Genomic DNA, 24,563 nt, shown 5'->3' on the forward strand with positions numbered 1-24,563 from the left:
AGATCACTCTCTTCTGTCTGATCATTCTAAAAAGAAAGAAATAGCATGGCAGAAAAAGTGGAGTAAGTTTATATGGCTGTCTAGGGGAAGAGAAGGATCAACACCACGTAAGTCAACATCACTATTTAATTTCAGTAGCTAAACAGACTGTGGTACATACCTTCTTTCTCAGCTCCTGTTTTGAAACAATAATCACATTTGGAGGATCCCCAACAGCGGTGGCAGCCCCTCCAATATTTGTGAAGATTACTTCTGCAATCAGGACGTGCCTAGGATCAAGATTAAGTACTTCACAGAGCCTGTGGTATGAAGACAATGAAATTAACTTTGTACCCTATGCACAAAGCACCTTAAATCTTAAAATGTATTAAAATTACAATATTTAGTCATTTCACAGAAAAATGGCAGGATTTTAAACACAAGGTTTTTGAGTGTGTATATTGTTAAAGTTTTTATTGTGCTGCATTATATGTGCTACAGTAAATAGAGAAATATAAAAGAAAAATTATATATAGCTTTTCATTTATAATGCAATAATTAATGTTTACAAAAACTATACATTTTTAAAAGCTGTTCATTAAGCACAATCAACTATTGCAAGGGTTGGACTACACAGAAAATATCATTTCAAATTTTCAGCATCATACAGGTTTTGAAACCATGGTCCCCAGGCTACACTGACCTATGGAAAATATTCTGGGCAACCACAGGCTCTGCACTCAGCAACAGTGACCAACTTTCTTGTGGGGAAAATTGGTAGAGAATTGGGCAGGCTGCCTATTAGCCATGAACTAGAGAATTCAGCTTTCAGCCTAGGTTTATCTGCTTTATTCTGTTCCTGGTTTTCTCCCTCTACAAAGCTTGATCATGAGTATTTCTGTTTGTAATGCAACAAGAGTCAAAAATACACATACTTTATTATTTGAAAAATCTCAAAATCTTTTTATCAGTCCAAGAATATTCAATGCTTCTTTAGTAAGATGCTGCTTTGATAAGAAAAAGTAATTTTTTTCTTTAATAAGGAGCTAAGGAGCACCTTGACGTGCTCTGGCAAATACTGGGGTTGACTCAGTAACCTCATGAGCCATTTCAGTTCAGAGCCCATTTACCCCAGTAATCCTCACACAGATTACTTCAACTCACACAAACTGCGTTTACACACAAACCCACCTAACCCCCTCATTTCTGAAGTAGACATTTGACTTTAAACTTGGGCTCTGGTAATAAACTTAAAGTCACACCTAAGCACTTTGGAATAAGGAACAACTCTTTTTCTCCTCACAACTATCAAGACATTGATGGAGGCCACACTTCACTATTACCCTCTCTACATAATAGGGGATAGGGGAAGGGCGGGCAGCAAGAATCCTTTCTCACTATTGCTCTTGCTGCAGCGCTGTCACACATTTCCCTGAAGGAAGGGCTGAGCTTTGCTGTTCAGTCTAGGTCTGTATTATTAAAACCTATATTTCAAAGGAAATAGAGTGTATTGCACAAAATCTTAACTTGATTCACTTATGTTATCACCAAGAGTGTCAATTTAAAACTCGGAAAAAAACCCAGTCAGACGACATATATATCAGCACATAAAAACTCCAGAAAATAATAACAGTGCAAAAATACACTATTTCCCCAACAGCATGAAATCATTCAGTTAAAGGATACTTTGTAGTGCAACTGGCCCAAATGCATCAATTGTGGTACAAGACCATAACTGTACTTGTAATTTTAACTCCATTCAGTGCTCCTTGATTTCCAAATATTTCAAAATATAACCTTAACTTTTTTTAGTTATTCTTTCTTTTTGATGTACCTAGTGATATCTTTGAAAACCAAATATGATATAAGTCAGGAAAGACTAAGCCTAAAGTATAAAACCATCAGAATGTGTTAGCTATATGGCAGGTCACACTTTTTCAGTTTACTTGCCCTGGTTATATAACTCATCACATGTAATCATTAACCTTTTCCAGTTCCCAATAACAAAGTGTCTTGAAAATAAACTTCAGTTAAAAAGGGGTAGGTATTACATTTTTTTATCAAAACAAGTACCGTGTTTACGTCTTATTAAAGGAAATAGAAAGCCTTATATTCATAGAGTCAGTATGACTTTCTGCAAGCTTTATCTCCATGGCAATGACTGCAGAGTGCAACACAGTGAAGCTGTACACAATGGCAGTAAGATTTAAAAAAAAAAAAAAATGACCCCCAGCATGAAGGGGTTTGAACTAGGCAATTTATTCGGTTTTAATAGATGAGATAAAAGTTTATTTTGGCTTTGATAGTGATTCAGATACAAATGTTTCCCACATGCTGAGTTTCCTCTTCTTCCGTGTTACAAGCTCATTTAGTGTAGAACTAAGTACTTAGTATACATTTAGTATAAAAGTCCATTACTTAAAGTGAGACTACAAAGGCAGAGGCTCTCACTTCACAAGTATCCACATGGAGAAGAAAAGGGACAACAATTATAAGGGCGAAATTTCACCTTACCACAAAAAAAAAAAAAAAAAAAAAAAAAAAAAAAATGCCCCCCACTTTGTGGTGAGAACAGTTAACCCCTTGAACAGCCTCCCCAGGGACATGGTGTAGTCCCCATGGCTAGGCTTCCTTTCCCATGGACGTTTGAACCAGATGAGCTTTCAAAGACCTATCAACCTGGGGTATTCTATGATTCTTTGAAAACGCAATAAATGGTACAATAGCTCTGCCTGTGAAAAGCTTTCATGCTACATTGATGTCTGGATTTCAATCCACTCCCAATTATAAGCATGGTACTAGTATCACCGAGGCTACAGATTCAATCCCTTGTTTGTGCCATTCACTTAAGAGTTGGACTCCATGGTTCTTGTGGATCTCTTCCAAGTCAGAATATTCCATGAAATATTTTATTGAAAATATTCTGCAACACAGCTAAAGAAAATTTGGTCTTCAATAGTTCCAGTGCTGCTTACTGATAGAGGTGCAATAATTGATTGGGATATGGCAAAGTGATCTCTTGAAAAGATAATCAGATAGAAGACAAATGGAGATCAATCACCAGCTGTTTCCCAATCTAGAAAAAACTCCACTTGCAAATTTGTTGTTAACTGTTTTACACTGTGTCTTAAAGTAAAGGCATATCTTAATAGGATTTTGTGTACTTTAACATGATAATGATTGCAAGCTTTACATCCTCAGGACCATTTTAAAAACACATTAGATCTTTCCAAAATGGAACAGGATTAAACAGATTTGTCAGACCAGACACAGGTTAAATTCAGGTTAAACAGTAATTTATAATCCCACATTGATTAAATGTAGCTGCAAATCACGTGTTATTAATCTACAGAAATCTGAAGTAATTAAATTCACTGTTCTCTATTCAAAGTTCCAAATATCTGATTTCAAATTGTGCAATTAACCAGTGGCTGTTTCAATCATAAGGTCACCAACAGAAAGAAAATTCAGAGTATCATATTCCAAAACAAAGCTGTGAGTTGGAATCTGGACTTTTTTCTTTATTTATTTGTCACTAGTATTAGAAGGGATAACAACCTTACTGAAACATAAATTACTATCTAAAATTGTATCCAGATATTAGCTAGTAAAGGATAAAGCAGCTGTAATTAAAAAATTCTCCCTGCTTTACAGGAAAGAACTTTCGCCTACTAGGGAGCATTTGGTGCCATATGCTGTTGCAGTTAAGATGTGAAGACAAACCAGAACAGTTAGCTGCCAAGGCAGTGTAACAGTATTCAGATATGTGCTCAGTATTAATGCAAAGGGAAAAGGCAGCCCATCCTTTTGAAACTGCCAGCTTTTTATTCTATCACAATAAGAGTATTTGAAGCTTTGAGTTCCATTTAGATGATCAAAAACAGTCCAAACAAGCATTTTGCACACATGTCTGCTACTGATTGCTGGCTATAAAAGACCAAAGCCAAAACCATAACAATAAGGTACCTTATGGTTACTGGAGTAAAGAGAAGCATAGTGGTAACGTTGTCCAAAAATGCAGAAAGAATTGCAGCAATGAGACACAGAAGTGTAATCATGGCCCACACTTTGCCTCTAGAGAACCGATAAGCCTAGTAAAAACAAAGTGAAACAAAATTAAGGGACTAGATCACTCCAGCTTAATTTTCAAAAAATGATAGATAAAGCAACTTGATCAAAGTTAAGCCACAGTGAGCTCACAGCAGTTACTATTCCATGTACCTCCAACAGCACCCTCTCCGGTAGTAATCAATTTAGCAAGAAAACATTTCATGGAAGTGGACAAACATACCCATCATGCAAGTGAGGAAACAAGAATGAAGAAACGTCATGCTCTGCTGCCAGCCATGAAAGGGGTCTATGGCAGATTCCGAGCAGGGCTGAGTCCCCATCTCCCGCCTGTATGCTCAGATGGACTTACATGATTCAGATCTCCCATCCCCTCCACAAGCTGGCCCACATTCCCCACCCTTGGAGCAGCACTGACTGGGCTACACAGATGGGGCATCTGTATAGGCAGGGGTTGTCTCCGTACATGCTTTGTTTAGGGGTCCTGTGTTCAAAACAGCCCTCCTTGTCACTTTTGCTTTCTTTCCACCCTTCTGAAGAAAATGAAGCTTCGCAGCAGGTGAAAGTGTCCTTCATGGGCAATACTTGCCCTTCAAGCAATCTTACAGAACTGGTGGAGTGCAGAGACTTGAAGTCCCCATAACCCAGCAACTGTTTTGTGAACATCTGCACAGGCCAAGGGCCTTCATCCTTCCTGACCTTCAAGGCAGAATGGTGAGAGCTCTGAGAGCAAACCAACAGCCAATGATACAGTCAGGGCCAGTCTGAGGAGTATTAAGAAGGATTACAGAGCCCTGGGAGTGGTGATGAGGGATTCTAGAGCTCAGGTGGTTTTTTCATCAATCCTCCCAATCACAGAGAAGGGGTTTGAAAGGGCCAATCAAATCTCATGAATCAACAAATGTTAACAGGACTGGTTCCACAATCAGGGGGCCTGCTACTTAGACCACAAGCCCTGCTCTGAGAAAGAGTCTACTGAGGACTGATGGGTTCCATCAGAAAAGAGGAACAGCATCTTTTATCATAGGTTTGCCAAGCTGGTGAAGAGGACTTTAAACTGAAGTTGCCAGAGAAAGGGGTTTCAATCCTCTCAGTTTCACTTCTTCCAGTTTGATGCCAGTGCCAGCAAGAGATAGTCAGTCTGAAGAGAGATCACATGTCAACAGGAGAGCACCCGAAGATCACCACAAAGGAATTCCAGACACTCCAGCCACTAAAACAGCTTCATCAGGAGCACAGTTTAAACTCCTCTATGCAAACTGCATGTGGTAAGGGGAGTAAATAAGTTATAGACATGTGTGTGCCTTCAGGGCTATGATCTTATTGGCATCACAGAGACATGGTAGGAAGGTTCCTATGACTGAAGTGTTGGAATGGAAGGATACAGGCTCTTTAGGAAGGACAGGCAGGGAAGGTGAGGAAAGGGTGTTGCCTTCTATGTCAATGACCAGCTGGAGTTCACATAACTCTGCCTGGGGATGACTGAGGAATGAACCAAGAGTTAAGAGTTTACAGGTCAGGATTAAAGGGAGGGCAGGGACAGGTGACATTACAGTGGGGGTCTGTTACAGGCACCCAAGCAGGAAGACCAAGCAGATGAGGCCCTCTATGCTCAGATAGGAGCAGCCTCAGGTTCACAAGCCCAGTCTGCAAGGGGAACTTCAGTGACCCCAGTATCTGTTGGAGGGTCAATATAGCAGGGAACAAGCAAACCGGTGGTTTCCTAGACTGTGTTGTTGATATCTTCTTCCTCTAAGCAATAGACAACCCAATGAGATATGTTATTCTGGGCCTTATTCTCACCAACAAGTTGGGACTTCTGGGGAATGTGAACTTTCAGGGCAGTGTCAGCTGAAGTGACCATGAACTAGTGGAATTCAAGATCCTCAGGGCAGCCTGGAGGGTGCACAACAAGCTCTCTAACCTGGACTTCAGAAGAGCAGACTGGCCTCTTCAGAGATCTGCTTGGTGGAGTACCATGGCAGTACCAAGAAGCCTTGGAGGGGCCCATGCAAACCTCATGAAGTTCAACAAGGACAAGTGCAAGGTCCTGCCTAGGGAAAAGGGCAATACCAAGCACGAGTACAGGCTCAGCGGAGAGACTGAGAGCATTCTTGAGGGGAAAGACTTGAGGGTATTGGTGGATGAGAAGCTCAAAATGACCCAGCAACCTGCACTTGCTGCCCAGAAAGCCAGCCATGTTCTGGGCTGCATATAAAAAAGGGAGGTAATTCCATTCCTCCATTCCACTCTTGTTAGACCCCACCTGGAGTACTACTTCCAGCTCTGGAGGCCCCAGCATAATGTCATGGACCTGCTGGAGTTCAGAGGAGGGCCACAAAGATGATCAGAAGGCTGGAGTACTTCTCCGGTGAGAACAGGCTGAAAAAGATCTGTTATTCAATCTGGAAAAGAGAAGGCTCTGAAGTGACCTTACAGCACCTTCCAGTACCTAAAGGGAGCATACAGGTGAGCTTGGGAGGGTTTTGACAAAGGCATATAGCCATAGGACAAAGGGAAATGCTTTACATTGAAAGAGAGTAGGTTTAGATTAGGTATAAGGAAGAAATTCTTTACTGTGAGGGTGGTGAGTCACTGGAACAGGTTGCCCAGAGAGGCAGTAGATGTCCCATCCCTGGAAGAGTCAAGTTGGATGGGGCTTTGAGCAACCTGGCCTAGAGGAAGCTGTCCCTGGTCTTGTTAGGGGAGTTGGAACTGGATGATTAAGGTTCCTTCCAACCCAAACTGTTCTATGAATCTAAGATCATGATTCAATGCATAACTCTTTTTATGTAATCTTTTGTTCTGCTACTGTGAAAAGGTCATATTTCATATGTGATCATAAAGTTAATGATAGTTCTCATATTTTCTCTCTCCCACTGCCAGGCGTAAGTAGAGATTTCAGTTACAGCAAAACTGCAAACCTTAGGAACTTAGTGAAATAACTCAGCTTTATACTGTCCATCTGCTTGTGTACCCTACTGGGGGCCTTTAACTTTCTCCTGTAGAAACAAAATTGCATTAAGGCTTCCTTTCATCCATAGAATGTTTTTCCAATATTACAAGTTGGCCACTGTAATTTCTAGTGTCTCTTCAGAGACAGTGCTTGGTGTAACAGATTAGAATAAATACTAACTTGATTAATCCAGGAAGAATTAAAAGTACCAAAACAAGCCTACCTTAACTGCACAGTAGTCAAAGAATCCAGTCTCTGAAAATATGGCCACCAAAATCATCTACCAAAAGATGAAGAAAGAAAAATAACAACTGAATTATTACTCAAAACCAAAGTGAAGCAGTTTGTGATCCTGACAAATATATTTCTTATCTGACACAGCTCTGAGAACTTGATCACCTTTGTATTAGAATATCCACTACAGCTGTCAGATTCTTCCAGGTACTCCATCATACGTGAAATTTACTTCTCAACATAAGCAGTCTGTAAATGCCATACAAGTCTAGTTGAATTTTATTTGTAGTGACTAAGTGGGCATCATTAAGTACTCCATGTCATTAATCAAGAAATACCAGTCAGTGTGTTTGCTTTCCGCAGTAATTCTCTACAGAGTACAGTAGATAGTGGCTTCAAGAATTGCATTTTCCCACATGTCTAGGATGTTTCTGTCCTTCTATCATTGCTCCCAACAGAATTTTTTTTTCTTTCTTTTTCTGTGGGGAAGGTGGGGAGCAGGGAGCAGTATCAGAAAATAAGAAAAGCTCAGAATGGCAACAGATAATTGTAATTTTTTCTCTGTGTATTCTATATTTTGTGCTAGAGTTTAATAGCACTTGGACAACTCTTTTTACCACAAATAGCTCTAGGCAAAGTGATTAAAATAATATATGATTATAATATAATCAGATATTTTTTTCTCTACTTTTGGCTTGCTTTTTTATGGTTCCAAACATAGCACCAACTAAGACAAAGAAAAGCACTTTTCAGCAGAGTGTGTTTGAGGAAGTTTTTGAGTAAACAAAATTAAAAAGATGAATGAGACTGATAATACTTGGCCCTTAAACAGGTCTTTATATTTATAGACCCTGAGGATGTATTTAGCATGTTATCACCATTATTTCACAGACTTAAAAGAAAAAAATAGAAAAGGAACAACATTTCAAAAGACTTCTTCAGAGGTCTGATCATCCTCTTTCTTGGTAAATTCTTCAAGGCCCAAATCTTCACCATAAGTTATCTCAGTAAAGTACAATTAACAAAATATTTTAAAAGGAAATGTCTCTATGTTGAATTTGATCATTTCAGCACATTTAGAGCAAAAGATACATTTTATTACCATTCCAAATAGCAATGCCAATGTCTCATAGTCAATCCACTGCACCACTTTGACCATACTTGGCCTCTGCAATCAAAAAATATAATTACCAGTGAATGCCACAAAACACCTAACTTGTGATTAGCTATGCAATACAAACTCCACTTAACTGATGAACCATTTAAATAAGCTGTCATGGAATTTAATAAGTGTTCCTACAAGGTACAAAAAAGGACTCTGTATTACTGCCATTACTAGTTACTATTATTACTAATTCAAAGTACTGCTGGCATCCTAAGTGGGTCATTATCAAAAGCCTACATTAGGCTATTGGTTGGTCTAGTTGTTCCTTACATACCATTACAGAAATAAAAAGTAACCAAATTATATGGTACTCTCCAGTTTCCTTTTTGGTGAGGGAACAAAAGCATAGCACTTCACCTGTGAACAAACTGGAGGGAATTTAAGGGAACACAGCAATGATGTGGCTATGAGAAAAATAGAGAAAATCATTCTGAGGTTAACTATATATCAACCAAGAGTAAGCAGCGGGGAAAACAAAAGCATTGGAACATACAAGCATGATATGTAATTATTTAGGGTAATATAAAGCAATGTATTTCCATTTTGGCTCACTTGGTAGCCTAACACTACTGAAAATAACAGTGTTAAACTAACTCTGAATTAAGCTTGAACTTCATTTCTTGCAAAAAAGTATCGACTGACTTTTTTGTACCCTCCTCATCTGTACACTAGTCTGACTTGTGTTTCCATCCCAGTATCTCTCCTACCACCTCTCTTTCTTAATAAACACTGCTCTGTCATGTGCCCAGTCACAACAGGGCACCCATGGAAATTAACAATATCTCACACCTTACCTGGAAACAAAGTGAGCACTTAGAGGTTGATAACTTACCTCCCCAACAATAGCTAAGGCGGCTAAAGCTGCCAAAGAGCCCAACATCGCCGCAAGGGTCCTGTGAACAATCTGCAACAAAGGGTAAGAATTGGCCAGAGACCTCTAAATATCTCTATAATATAAAAAAGGAGAGGGGAAGAGGATAAAAATTTCTGTAGACAATTCTTTTCTTGGTTTGTTTGGGCTTTTTTTCTGACAAGAGAATGGTTAATTACCTTGCCTTACTATAGGATGTTATTAAGGATAAAACAAAACAAAAAACGAACTAACAAAAACCCAAACAACAAAAACTCCAAACAAAACCATGCCTGTGAAACCCCTGCTAGGAAGTCCCAGCAATAATCTCATTTTTTATATTTGCCAGCAGTTGACCCAAGAAGGAAAGCAATTCATCTTCCCTAACTTAAGAATCAAAAAGCATAGTCCCATTGGCTTCCCTCACAGCCCATGGGAAGAAGATGCATGCCCAGGAAGTGATCCACTGGATTTTTTATAGGTGCTTGTTCAGCAAGCGTGTACTAAAAATGTGCTTTCTCTCCAAGTGCTTATTTGTAGTTATTTAACCCTCCACGTCTGGAAGATCACAGATTGTGTAAAATAACTCCATTAAAGTAAGAATGTAATTAATGAAAATCACACTACAAAAGACCAAATCTAATTATCACCTTTTACTATTAATGTATTTAAATATTATTCTCATACAAGTTAGAATTATTGCTTAGAAAGAAATAAAAAATTCTAGAAATATTTCATTTACTGCTAATTTCATAAGAAATATTTTGCTGATAAGGAACAGTAGGATGAGGGCATCTCAAGACCCTCCTGCCTGTTTGTAAAGGAAAAGAAAAAATGGAAAAAATTCGCTTTGTTTTTTTTTCTCCTTGAATGTAATTTTTTAACAGAAATCATAGAATCATAGAATCGATTGGGTTGGAAAAGACCTCTGAGGTCATCAAGTCCAACCCTTGGTCCAACTCCAATCTGTTTACTAGATCATGGCACTCAGAAATGGTAAATAACAACATAATTTACATAGAAAAAATAAATATATAAATTACTAACGCGCGAGTAAAGAAAAGTCTCATTCTCTGTTTTTTTCAAAATTCAATGAACAACCTACATATATGACAAAGCAGGAGATTAGACCACGTTTTTTGTGTCCTAATGAACAGACTGCAGCTCCCACCAGCTCCCCCAGAAAATGTGTGTGATAAGTCACAGCTTCACTTTTGATTTCCACTTCCAGAGGATTGATATGTACGTATACATAAGGCCCTTTTGATTCTGCAAAGGTGGGGAACACTTGATAACGTTTGATAGTTCTTGTGACTGATGATTGGGTGCACCAATTAGACATTACAGCTCTCTCCAGGAAAAGATGCCAAGCAGAGCTGTTTGTCAGGGAGGAGGATCTGCTTCTTACCAGAGCAAAGTTCAAGTTTAAGCTAATGGGAAATCCTCAACTGTCCTCAGACTGAAGATTTTCTCCTCTATTAATCATCATCCACATTAGATAGCTCTTTTGCAGTTCTCAGAAAGGTACAGCAGTTTTCCTGAGATTTGTTAGGCTACAGATTTTTTGCATAATTCCACATAAGAATTTTTGCTGTCACTTCTGTATTTTTAATTGCATACATTGAATTGACTGCATTTTCAGTTTCCAAGAGTTTGCTGTCACCTATGGGTGAAGTTTTCTTTAATTTCTGCATAAAGATGGGGGTGGGAAACTGTACAAATAGAGTCATCAGTCAGTTCCATCATCCTGGTTGTTTTTCAAGAAGGATATACTAAAATATATCCTGAAAAATGATCAAAATATATTAAGATGGAAAGATCTATTACAAAAAACTTGTCCAATATATAATTCTTCACTTCAGCAACTTATCAAATGAAAGTTCTAAAGTAACATAAAACCTAGAAAGCATATTTATGTAAACTCTGAGATGTGTTAATATTCAAAATTGAGATTTGGAATGGTTTAGGAAAGGTTATGTTGCTCTTAAATTTTCTTTTGATATAAAATAAACCCCCGAACAAATAATATATTTGCAAAGGCATTTCTAAAAGTCTACAAATGAAGAAATTAAGAGATGCAGGTTATAAGTTGTGGCACTCTTTGAACAACAGTTTCATCTAATACACATTTAGAAATCATTATGTTAGGTAAGATTCCTTTATTATTCTTTTGGAAAACAGTGCAAATTTGATCCAAATCCCTTAGAAGCTTGGGAGGAGAATGGGTATCATTTCAGGTTGAATATCAAAGAATATACATGAACAACAGCTCAGGTAGAGAACTGAAAGAGCTCAGAAATAACACAAGAATTTAACCCCAGGAAAGCTGACAGATTTTGTGGACTTCTGAATAAAAAGACATTTTTAAAGGTAAGTGAGAAATCATCTGTATTCATCTGACCCTTCTCAGGCCTGAGAAAGTGCAGCTTCTCATGCATTCTCTTAAAAAACAATGACCTTTGAGATGACAAAGACAAGACAAACAAGGAACATACACAGCTTTTAGTATATCAGTGTGCATGCTAGAGCTCCTCACCTCCCAATCCAACTGCAAACCTCACAGATATATGTGTATACTAATATATTATATACTATATTAAAATATTGTTATAGTATATATAAGTATACTACATATATATATATATATATATATATATATATATATATATATATATATATAAAGAGATATTATATTCCTTGTAGAAAGGGCATCTTCACCATGAACATCATCTGTATCTTTGTCTGAAGAATGCTTAGCAGTGCTGGCTGACTGCTACACCAAAGAATAGTGCTTGCCTTTTACAGAGACAGTTCTTCCAATACAAACTGCTACTGTAAACAATGCAGCCCAGATTTCACTCTTTACAGTGCACAAATCAGTTGTAGAGCTCACTGAAATAGTTCATTACTAGGCTAAGAGATTAAGAAATTGCAGAAAATGGGGATGTTTATGGAATTCTCTATAAGTAATGGAAATGCCCAAAGCTACAACAATTATGGCTCTTAACATCAGCATCAGCAATGTAGGTGTGTTGATAGCAATGTCATGGGGTCAATGTTACAGGGTCAATTCAGAATGAGTGAAGACTAGGAAAAACTTCTATAGGGATTTTGTTTCATAGTTATCTGTAAAAATGTGTTTCATGTTTGCCTGCTGTGTGATAAACACAATCTGCTGAATGCTGGTTATGTGTGATAGTTTCCATAGTCTTAATTCAGGAGTTAAACTAAGAAATTAAAGCAACCCGAATCATTTATGCCACAAGCCTTTGTACTTAATCTTTATTAAAAACATACAATTCCAGAGCTGTAATGCAATTTGAATTTAGACAATGTAGATCTTTCCCAGATTTAAATTTCCTTATCTATCTGAAAATGCTTTGGAATTTTTGCACTGAGTACATCAAATGATTTTGTAGACTGCAAAAACATCATTATAAAAATGATTCAAAATTTCAAACACTAAATCATGTGTGGCAAAAGGAGGTAAAAAGGAAGCTATTTAGAAGCCAATAAGTGGTGACCTGTATGCTATATCAGAGCATACATTTCCCAGCTGAAATACAAGGCAGGCATATTTCCAAAATGTGCTTCTGAAGATATTTGATAAATGTGCATCATATCAAATATTTTATTTCAAGTCCTTCATTATAAGTGATAAGCAGCAGTTGAAAGATGACTGTCAGGGATTTTAATGTAAAGCTTCAAATGCAGCCTCAATTAATTTCTCATCCATTTTTCTCCAGTGAAGCCTGTTGCATTAAACTACTTATTTTACTGATAAATTAATTTACATTTGATAGAGTGCCAGCATTGCTGCATATCAGCAAGGGTGCAATTATTACCAAGGCTACATCCACACAGACTTTTTATGCAATTTCCACCTACCTCCAGAATAACTCAGACCTTATAAAATCAACAGCCAAATCCCTCTTAGACAGTATAAAATCTCTAGTTCAATTCTTTGTTCTCAGGGGAAGAGATGGGAGAGAAGGGGAGTAAAATTTGCTCTAAGATAACTTTTTTCTTCCTACCTTTATGTTTTGTATCTACTCACTTTTAGGTTCTATAAGGATTCATTGGGTTAAAAAAGATATCCTCAGCAGTGGAAGATTTTTTTCAGACAGAGTGTGTTTTTCCTATATAAAATCAAGATGGTATTAGCCTGAATGCCTCTGAAAATGATATCCTCGTTCAGATACCTTGATGGAGATTATCTTATAATTTGCTGTCACGTACCTTATATATTTTGGTAATCTGCTTTGCCTTGGACTATTCCAGATGTTTTAGCAGGATATAGATGAAACTTCAGTCTTTCATCTGTACACACATTTGATTCACTCATTAGTGGATCAAAGTAAGTGGATCAAAAATACCCATAGTCTGGAAAACTAATGCCAAAGTCTAAAGTTGGCACCAGAAGCTGAAATCAAAACTGAAAATCACAGAAAAACAATGCTAATTTAGCTTAATTTGGGTAATTTTTCCTAACTGTCAAGCAATAATATTGAAAATTTGGGTTTATGTTAGAAAACAAGTGCTAAAAAAAGGTTTGCAATACTTTGAACTCTGCCTCGTTGTAGATCCACTTCAAAGCTGAGTAGCATCAAATTCTCATTCATGGAAATTTGCTTTATTTCTGGTAAATTGCACAATTTGAACAGAATGTAAACCAACAGACTAGAAACAAAGGATATAGTCAGATACAGATGAGGTCAGAGCAGCAGAAAAGGAAGGCCTATGGTCCCAGACATATTTATTTGACTTTCTACATGCTCACCCATAGTAAAGAGACTTTCTGACCAGTACCAGTTGGTGAAAGCACAGCAACATGCCTCTTGTATCCCCCTTGCAGGGGATGTGTCTCAACAGCTAGTGCAAAATGAATTATAATGAAAAATTAACTGCCTCAAGATTCCTTAGTTAAGCAGTAAGAAATAAATTCTGTAAGGATTTTAATGAAGTGATAGAGTGCTGCTTGACATAGTTTAGAGAGTATGATTTACAATGGTGAAGTATTCAGGGATGGGCTAAAGCAGCTCTTGATGTAGGGTACAACTGCTGATAGATGCTGTGCATCAAGGATCCCAAAGTGACAAGCGTCTTAGAAATCAGTGACAGCAAGAACAGCTATTTTTATCTTTGTCTGCAGATTAGAATGTTATCCGTATGGATTCTATACATGCAAACATGAATCCTAAAATAAGACTTTACACTGGGTTAAATATTTAGAAAACCTTATTATTAATGTCATTTTTGTAAGTCAAAATATGTCAGAACCATACCGCTGTATGTAAGAATGTCTTGCTTGAAAATAAGCAAAAAAACCCAAAAAAAACCAAACCAAATCAAACCAAACCAAAAAAAAAAAACAAATAAAAACAACCACAAACAAAACAAAACACTCAAACACCAAATCACAGTACAACAGTACATGAAATAGTGACCAAGACTAGTTAAGAGTACAGACTGGAGAAATAGACTGTGAATTTAGAAACATTAGCTGCATATTTTAGTACAACCATGCATTGTGATTAATTGCACAATAATTGGCTAATGCCTGTAACTGTGGAAATAATACTCCCTATAAAGCAAATAAGCTCTTTTTAAAGACAGATTCCCAATCCTGAAAGACTTTTTTTTTTTTTAATGGAAACATTAGATTCAAAAGCACACTTTTTAACTTCTGAAGAACATCTACACAACTCTAAGGTAAGAAAGTACTCATTCATGGTGTTCTGCTATAATACCCATTTCTATTAAGACAGTGTGCTAAATTACTCATTCTGATTCAATGTTGGTGGAGAAAGTCCTGGTATAAACAATCCTGCCTTCGGAAAAGTCATACAAGGCAGCAATCTGCCACTTCCTAATGCAGTGCTTTACAATATAAGATGACACTACACAAGGTGATCATCTTAAATAGAAAATGATTAAAAGTAATACTGGTTGGTGTCCAAGACAATGCCTATATTAGTTCATTTTTATCTGTATGGGATATTAACTGAACTAGCTAAGGTATCTTAGGAGTTTTGTCTAGGAAACATGGCCTTGAAATTCTGTGATCAGGTAACTACATAAAGCTTCATCAGCTGACATCAATTCTAGCTATACGTAAAACACAATCCATAGAAGAGAGTGACACAAACTCCAGGAGATCAAATTATTTTCTGTGAACAAATTTTCTTATTACAGGATCACAGAATATGCCAAGTTGGAAGTAACCCACTAAGATCATCAATTCCAACCCTTAGGCCTGCACAGAACCATCCCCAAAGAGTCACATCATGTGCCTGAGACTATTGTCCAAACACTTCTTGACCTCTGTCAGGCTGCAGCCACTTCCCTGCAGAGCCTGTTCTGGTGTCCAACCACCCTCTGACTGAAGAACTTTTCTAATACCCAACTTAAACCTCTCCTCACATAACTTCAGGCCATTTCCTTGAGTCCTGGACACGACAGGAAGAGATCAGTGTCTGCCCCCGCTCTTCCCCTCACAAGGAAGTTGTAACAGCAGTGAGGTCTCCCCTCAGTCTCCTCCAGTCTGATGTCACCCCATTCACTATTAGCCTCTTTGCTGAACCCATGAGCCAATTGCTCACCCATCACATGATGTGTTTATCCAGCTGTGTGCTGGACATTTTGTCCAGAAGGATCTTGTGAGAGACAGTATCAAAACTTTACTGAAATCCAAAAAGATTACATCAACTGGCTTCCCTTGATCATCTAGGTGAGTTAGCTTGTCGTAAAAGGAAATCAGGGTTGATAAGCAATCAATTCCTTTCCCTCTTCTATATAATAGAAAATCTGTAAGTTTATTCTATACTCCTCAAAAGTATTTGTTACTCCATAACTCTCTCAAAAGCTTTGAATGAACAATGTGCACAATTTGCAATCTTTTCAGTGCCTGTGAGCTTTCTTTCTCCGTGATATCGTGGCTTGCTCTTTGTAGAGAAAAACTAGATGGACTAAAGCTTCGTGTTCACATGGAACATTGAACCAATGGGTTCAAAATAGCCCTTGAATGATGCAGGGATAAAAATATTCTTAGTATATGAGATGAACAAGACTGTTGAAACCCTTGTATTTTCCTGCCTTGGAAACTTGAGAGAAAAACAAATCTGGGAGCAAAGAGTGTGGGAAGTAAGGAGGGCATTAGCATTTGCACAGATGTTGGACAGAAGATTAGAAGATGGTTTAATCCTATATGATGAGGGTTGAAATGACTGCTTGACTGTTGAATCTGGTTTTGAAATAACTTTTCACTTCAGAATATTATGGTAAAAATGGATAAAAAGGTATAGCATCACACCTAGTCAATATTTCTGTCAGATTCCTGCAGAAGAGAGGAGACTGCCTTATCTGTGTCATTTCAGTCACAAGTGGATGTTTTCCAGCCTCTACCTGTTGCAATCAATGCCTCTGATGTAAGAAAAAGGCACTCACTCCAGAAATATTTTAGCTACATAAAACATTTGCTATATGACTTAAATAAAGAGATCTAGTCATGAGCCAGTAAAGGACCTATGAGATGGTAAACCAAACTGCTACTGTGGGCTGACATGACCAAAGCTATTGGGTATCAAGAGGATGGTCTATCAATGAGATTTCAGTCTTGCAAGACCCTTTTGGAAGGGTCAGTCCAGTCCTCCATCACCTATTTCAGCATGCTCTGCTGACTCCATCCACTCTACATGCTTTGATATCTTTCCCAATGCACACTCTCATGTTTTTGTGTCATAAAAGCATTATTTGTCAGGATTGAAAGACCCTCATTACATTTACCGTTTAAGAAAACTGAAACTGAAGATGCCACCATTTAAATTTCCCCAATTATCTCAGTATTCTCAAGAAAAATGATACTGTGAATTTTTAGTAAAGAAATTATATAGAGCAAATCACCAAACTGTGGGGGAAATATATTTTACTTTCCCTGTGTGAACCTTTGTCAACCTCCTTTAAATGGTAGGATAATACAACCACACAGAATTACAGCCATGCACTAAGAACAACAGTATGGCAAACTGCAGTACTTGCATTACCTCTTCCTGCTCTAGCTAGAAGTTTCTCTGGAGAGTCTTTCATCCCTGCCATCTCCTCTCTTCCTCACATCACTTTTCAGTTCCGAATTTTTTTTCTTCTTTAAATTATGCCATCACATCTCCCTTTAAGCCTGGCCCCTACACTTTCATGTTTTTTCATTCCCTTTTGCCCTTGCTTTTGCTGAAGACACCATCTGAGGCCTTAAAAAGAACTGAGTGGTTCTTGTCCTTGTTTGTGTGCATTAGAAGCATATGTGTGTTCCAACAACTTGTTAAAATTTTAAGACTTTATGGCCCTCTACCCCTTTCGTTGCCGTAGGCAGGGTAGAAGCTGAACAACACCATTCAATTAAGCTAATTTAATGTTCTATAGCCTCTCTCAAACAGAAAGGAAAGACACCAATTCACAAAATACATATGCAAGGCAGGGCAAAACATTTGTGTTTGTCAGTCTTTCACAAATTGAACAAAATACAGTTCAAAATTAGGTTTAAAAGGCAATTGAAAATAGCAAATGGACATTTGTGAATTAGTTTTTGCATTTAGTGTTGAAAATATGACTCCTATTATTTCAAAAAATCACATTTTGTGGAAAGTGGAGCCTGGGCAACAACATCTTTTAAAGCAGACAGTTCTATCTAATCCTTAGAATAGTGAGCAGCACCATCCAGTGGCAATTTTTTCCTCTTAAGTTTGTAATTAAGGACAATTTACTCACAACAGAAGTACCATAGCATGAAAAAGAATGTATTTTTCTTTAAAGCACACATATTTAGAGCACAGCCAGACCTCTATCAAGATAGAGCTAACAATTAGACAGGCAATAGTCAGCATAAAGTCAATATTCATATTGGATTAATAATACAAAACTGTTATTACAACTTATCAAGCTGGGATCCAGCTGAGGATTTTGCTTGCTATTATATTGCATTTTTGTTTTAATTGAAACTCATCCCTTCCTCATCTTACAGCATTTCACTTCCTTCACACTTCATTTATCCTTCTTTTGTTGCAGTTAGGGCAGGTAAAAGTGACTAGTTTCATCTTACTGGTGCTGGCTCTGTCCTTTTGGAGCATCCTCGTTTGTGGCAGTGGCTCTGCTCTACACAAGCAGTAGAAATCCTGACACCTCTGAGGTACTGATTCAATGCTCCAAATAAGGAACACCTTGCAATGCTCTTGCACAGCTGCTTTAAAGTCATTCTGAGCTTCTCAAAATGCACAGAGGTCACAGTCTCTCCCTAAATTAGAGAAAGGCACTAGGAAATGACAGTAAACCCTGGTTGTCCACACTGCTTAACTGGTAGCTCAGTAACAGGCTGTTTTCTCTGGAAGAACATCTAGGGCACCACTTGGTGAATATTTCACTCTGGACATATGGATCTGCCCCATGCCTGGGTCTCCTTGTTCTTGCCTTTATCTGCTTGATGTGCCTGGATATTATTCCCAATGCACACCCTCAGTTTATGTCCTAAAAATATTCCTTGTGGGGTCAGCAAGAGTGCCCTCATTGAGGTGCACATTTTCAGCTGTAGGGGATGGGAAAGTAGACTTTTGAATGGTAATGGTGCTTTAGGATTATGAGGACTCCAAAATAGATTCAAAACTACTAGCTGTCCAGGACAGATGTGACTAGACTGCTCCAGATGAAGCTATCTTTATTACTGGATTTTATGCTTTAGGTTTCACTGCTCTGGATTTAGGTTCCATGCAACCCCCACAGAGTCACTGCATTTATGACTTCTGGGCTGGTTTTTTCCCTACCAGCCCTGGACAGGAGGGCAGATGAGGGGAAACTTTTATTCTTGCTCAGGGAGACATGGTTTAGGCTCATACCAAAGAGGGTAAACGGTTTGTTCTGATAATCTGACCCTAATTTTCTGCCAAGTCCCACAACAGTGGTTTAATTCCCTTTCACAATTTTTTCATCCCAGAACAAATGAAATCAATAGCAGCAGGAATATATTCTCTCCCACCAAGGCCAGGGAGTGCAGCAGCTACTGTTTTCTTTTTACACCATCTTCTCCAATAATGGCTATGGATTTTCTCCTTTCCTTTGCTACCAGTCATTTGGGAGGATATATGTGGAGTTGGAAACATTCTAATCCACACTCTTCTCAGTCTATATTTAAAGACAGATCAATATAAGAATGGATGGGAAGTGAGAAGCCATGCTGAGTAAGCTGATCACTTCTGTGATCAGTCAGTTTCTGTGACTTTCTTTATCAGAAAAAGATCTCTCTTAAGTAGCCTATTGCTATCATTTAGTATTATGCTTCATATAACCAATGAATATTTCTTCCCTTTGTCTATTCCCATGCCCTCTCTAGAGCATAATTTTCTGATGTTATGGCCTCATTACTGGAAATTAGCAAAAGCTGGACTGCACGAGCATAGACTGCATCATAACATCTTATTTCATTTGTAAAAACTTTTCCTGCAAGGAAACACTGGTTCAACCACCCCACAATACTAGAAAAATGGTCAGACTAAACCACATAAAAGTTTTGTTCTCTGAAGCTAATTTCTGCTGGTTAAATGCTAATAAAATCACTCTGCTCTGAGTTAAAGAAATTAAGCTTGGGGGATGTTTATTCATAATTTAAGCTAGTTAATAATAGAAAAGTAATATGGAGAGAAACTGACACACTCCATTTCCATTAAAGTAATAAAAATAGTGATTATAAGCCCATAACTCACGCTAGCAAGAGCTTTTAAGGTCAGATTTTGCACTTTCAACTATTTGTGATTTAAGAAGAAACACAGACATGTAAATGTTATTCAAGATGTCAGATCCTTAACATGCCATTTAAAAGATGCTGGCCAGACCTTTTTTAGGACTACTTACAAGACAGGATATGAAGCTAAATAATAGTGCCTGTGGTAAAAATAATACCTGGAGGCTGTCACAGAATTTCTGATACTGGCTTTTGTCACTTTTCTGATGTTTGATATGCTATAGCTATCTCCTGTTTTTTCTTAATTTTTATTAATGTAATAAATTTGACTCTGCCTTTTTTCCTGATTAAATGAATTGTTTTCTAAAATAGCCTTTAAGAGGCCATTGCTTTCATATTTGCTTCTGTTAGCTAATTTGCAAGTGTAAACAGCTACTACTTCATTTTAACACACACCACAAAACAACTATATTATTAAAGGAAAATATTGTAAGAGGGCACACATTAATTCATTTCAATTAATGAATTAATGAGCTATAACTGATGTCTAACATTCCTCTTTAGATATTTCTATTAATGCAGCTTCAACATAGCTGTAAATATGCAGTTAATAATTACTAATAAAAACTTTAGCAATTCAAGAAACTTTTCTGAATACCAGTAATACTTAAACATTTCAACAGATATTTTAAAATACAGATAGGCAGATAGATTTCTTTTTACTGCAACCAATGTATTATCCAATTATCTGTGTAGTTAATACAGGGAAAATGGGAGAAATCAATTATATCTAACTATTAATTTCATATTTAGCTGTTATCTGACAATGAGATTTTATCTGCATTGCTTTTCCTTGGTCATGCTGTATGACCAGGAACAACCATATGCCACTGCTCATTGAATTTGAATGAACGGGCTATAAATAGTCACTTCAGTTATATACATAGAAAAATGCTTTCCTGGAAAAAAGAATGGAAATCAAAGAAGGCAAAGGATAAAATACACTCTTATCTGAAATAATAAACATATTTAGAGCGGAAAAGTATAAAAATATGAAAACTAAATTTTCTAACGTTTTCTTCATTTGAATTTTTTTCAAGTTCTCCATCAAAAGAGGTGAGATATTTTGAAGACGAAAACTAGAAAAAGCCTATCTGAAAATATATTGTGAACTAATTTGGTACAACATCAGCGTAGAACTCTGTACATCTGCGCTTTGCTCCAGTTGTCTCTGTAGACCAACACGAAAACATACTCATAGCCCATCTTACCTGTGTTTCTCAGGTCAGACAGTAGAGCTGAGATCAAAAAAGGTAAATTTGGCACTCTTTCTTTCTTTCTTTTCTTTAACTTGCACCTGTTTGAAATTCCTGTGTAGTGGATGCTTTCAAGAACAAAATTAAATACTTCATTGTTTTCAACAAGTCTATAAAATATTCTAGAATAGATTAAAACAAAAATACCATAAGAAGCAGAATGTTTTTCTCCTTTGGGAGAAGAGGAAGGAACAGAAGACTGAAATGCAAAGAGGGAACTGATTGATATTTGAAGATAAATCAATTTCAAGAGAATTAATATTTAGTTACTGAAGGAAAGGATATTTGCCTAAGACAGGAAAAAGCCCTCAGAATTCAAGCAGAAAATGTAACTAAAAGAAGATCATCTAAAGAGAATTAAAAACAATATATAAACATTTCAAGAGGTAGAGTAGTAGAATTGTGAAGTAAGGAAGTATTCTTGTTTGTAGCAAGCATGAAAATACAAATAATTAAAAATTAAGGAGGAGAAGAGGCATCTATTTTATTTTTTTACCAGAAACATATTAGTATTTTATGAATATGGAACATGGAATCAGTTTCAAAAGAAACAATACTCTAATTAAATGCCTGAAGAAATGAAGGTCAGCAGTCCAGGATGTTTCCTGAAGAACAGTGCATCCTGAGACTTCTCTATGGACAAAGAGTGGTGTTTGATATAGAAATTTAGTGCTAACATAGAGACAAACAGCTGCCTCAAAGCAGAATTTACCCTGTGTCTTTACAGTGGTAAAAGGCTGGAGAAGATGATTGTTTACAGGAAAAGCACTTCAGTTTCCAACTAGAACCTGTTACTTCATCAGCCTTTCCCATCATCTGTATTTGCAGGACACAGAAGCTCTTGCAGCCTGTTCTACGCAGTCCTTGGTGACAAAGGTATCAAAGAGTAAGGGGAGAAGGGAAGGAAGGATTAAAAGATGAAGGCAGTGAGGTAGAGCAGGTTGTGGGCACAAGATCTACAATTCATGTTTGGGGAAAAGGGCTATGCAGGAAGAACAGGAGACATGCCTTTGTGTGGCTCTTGCGATTTGTAACAGATAAAATGCTTCCTCTTTCTTCATTTTTAAAGAAAATATGTGAAAATATGGCTTAAAAACTGGTTTGGGGTGTCAACACTGTCTGAATTTGGAGGTATTGCAAATAATAATTAATGAAATACAGGAAACCAATAAAAGCTGATAAAAGATGGGAAGCAGCAACACCGAAAATTAAAATCTATGAGAGATTGCTCCCACAGTAACACCCATTGATTTCTCTAACAGTGATAACAGCTAATGGGATAGAGAGTGAAAATGTGTTCAGAAAGCAGGCACTGAAGTTATAAATACTGAATACAAGGAAAGCTACTGGTACATATTCTAACAATATTAACATCCATTGCTTGCAAGAAATCAATGAGGGAACCATAAAACACTCATGTTTTGCTTCTCTGATAGTTATTTCCAGCTTAAAAACTTACAGTTTAAAATTTACTCTCATTGTAGCATTTGTCATTCCCACAGATGCAATGGAGAAAATAGCTAACATCATGACACAATACATGACTTTCCATATTTTAAATGTAAAAAAAAATTACTTCTGCCTTTGAATTTGCAGGAATAACTTTTCTTCCAACAACAGACATATTTCCTTGATACTTTCACAGAAATAATAAGCTAATGAGCAGTTTTGAAGATTTTTCTCAAAGCCAACAGGAAAACTAATGCTTTTCTGGCTCTGCTTTTCAGTTTCAGGTCTTTCCCACATGAATAGTTCCAAAGCAGCTTTCTAGGATGCAAACACAAAACCACCCTTTACATACATTTAAAACCTGATGCTTTTGCAATTGCTAAAGTTTTGCATAGTTGGAGGTTTTTATGAAAATAAAAGCTGCATTTAAAAGTATTAATATTATTTTGGTGCTGTACTGAATGCCTATCATATATTTATAGCAAAATCTAGTCCAGTCCCACTCTACACTTAATATTATGTCTCTTTGCTCGTTTTTAAGGTACATAGAGGCATTTTTAGGTCCATAAAGAACTCACCATTGCAGAACAACATAATCTAAATGTCATATTGTGTGCATCTGTCATATTGTGTGCATCTATTATTGATATTTAATTAGGTGGTGTTCGACTACCTCAACATTTCAATCGGTAACAGGGTGAAAAGCTTAAATATGCCAGGGATGTGGAAGAAAAATGAGCATGTTGGACATATTTACTATGGGGCACCTTGTCAACTTGATTTTTTTGTTTCATAGTAATGTAAACCAGGTGTGATTCAACTCAGAGAATTAATCGATAGTGTGGATGCCTATATGAATTAAAAATAAATTTTTAAAAAATCATTCCTCCCCATCTGCTATTTATTTTAAGTTAAACAGACAGTAATTGTTTTCAGTTCAAAGAAGCCAGTTGGAGTTCTGTGCAGTTTCTGATGTGGTTTCCATTCTTAATGTGATGCAATTTTTCATTGGATTTGGTACTCCAAGGTTTTGAAATGATGTTGCAATATAAGTCTAAAGTTCCCTGTCCCTTGACTTCATGTTAACTCAGACTCTACTACTTCCTCAAAAAACAGAGTAAAAGAATGCCTAAATGTTTCTCATTTAAAAGTGTGTTCATTTCGTCTTTTAAAATTACACTTAATTCATAGTTTGAGGTACCTTAGAGATGGCAAATAACCAAAGGTTTTTTCTTTTATGTTACCTTGAAAAATAATTAACTTACAAGCAAATTTTTGAGACCTTTTACAACACAGACTTATTATCACTCCCACAGCCAAACTATAATTCTGTTGAAATACTAAAAAACTTCTAGAACCTAATAGAAAAATATACAAAATCACTCTAACTTGCTAAAATTAGTTACAGTTCAGAACAATTTCCTCACACGTATCTTATTCCTGTCATTAGCAACACTGATGGCACCTGAAGAAGTTACATACACAATTTAAAATCCCATCAAAACTCAAGAATGAAAACCTTTCTAGTGATCCATTTACAATGTGGGGGAAAAAATAAAATCAAAGTACAAAACTGGCTTACTTCAAATATGATCAGCACGTAGACACCTACTAAGATGATGGATGCCACTGTTACTTGTGCTTCTATATTTGCATGAAGGTATTGATGCTTCAAGGAGAGAGGAACACTTCCAGACTTCTGTAGGAAAGCCTGAATGTTTATGAAGATGGTGCCTCTGGTGAAAGCAAAAAAGTTTTGTTTATTCCTGGAATGAAATACCATTCATTTTATTTGTGCATTATTTTTATATTTAGTACATATAACT

The 24,563-nt window shown here is 37.0% G+C and overlaps 1 protein-coding gene across 1 annotated transcript in view; it reads right to left on the reverse strand.

The window, feature by feature from the left end:
• The window catches only part of OCA2 (OCA2 melanosomal transmembrane protein), a 207,992-nt gene that overhangs the window by 117,547 nt on the left and 65,882 nt on the right, over positions 1 to 24,563 (reverse strand). Inside the window, exons 10-15 of the mRNA XM_071570096.1 lie at positions 24,320 to 24,473; positions 9,235 to 9,306; positions 8,340 to 8,405; positions 7,227 to 7,283; positions 3,946 to 4,070; positions 161 to 299 (exon numbers count right to left, since the gene is read on the reverse strand). Of these exons, the coding sequence (XP_071426197.1) occupies positions 161 to 299; positions 3,946 to 4,070; positions 7,227 to 7,283; positions 8,340 to 8,405; positions 9,235 to 9,306; positions 24,320 to 24,473 (613 nt within the window). The remainder of the gene's footprint in view (positions 1 to 160; positions 300 to 3,945; positions 4,071 to 7,226; positions 7,284 to 8,339; positions 8,406 to 9,234; positions 9,307 to 24,319; positions 24,474 to 24,563) is intronic.

This window comes from Pithys albifrons, chromosome 1 (assembly GCF_047495875.1).
Source record: "Pithys albifrons albifrons isolate INPA30051 chromosome 1, PitAlb_v1, whole genome shotgun sequence".
NCBI lineage: Eukaryota > Metazoa > Chordata > Aves > Passeriformes > Thamnophilidae > Pithys > Pithys albifrons.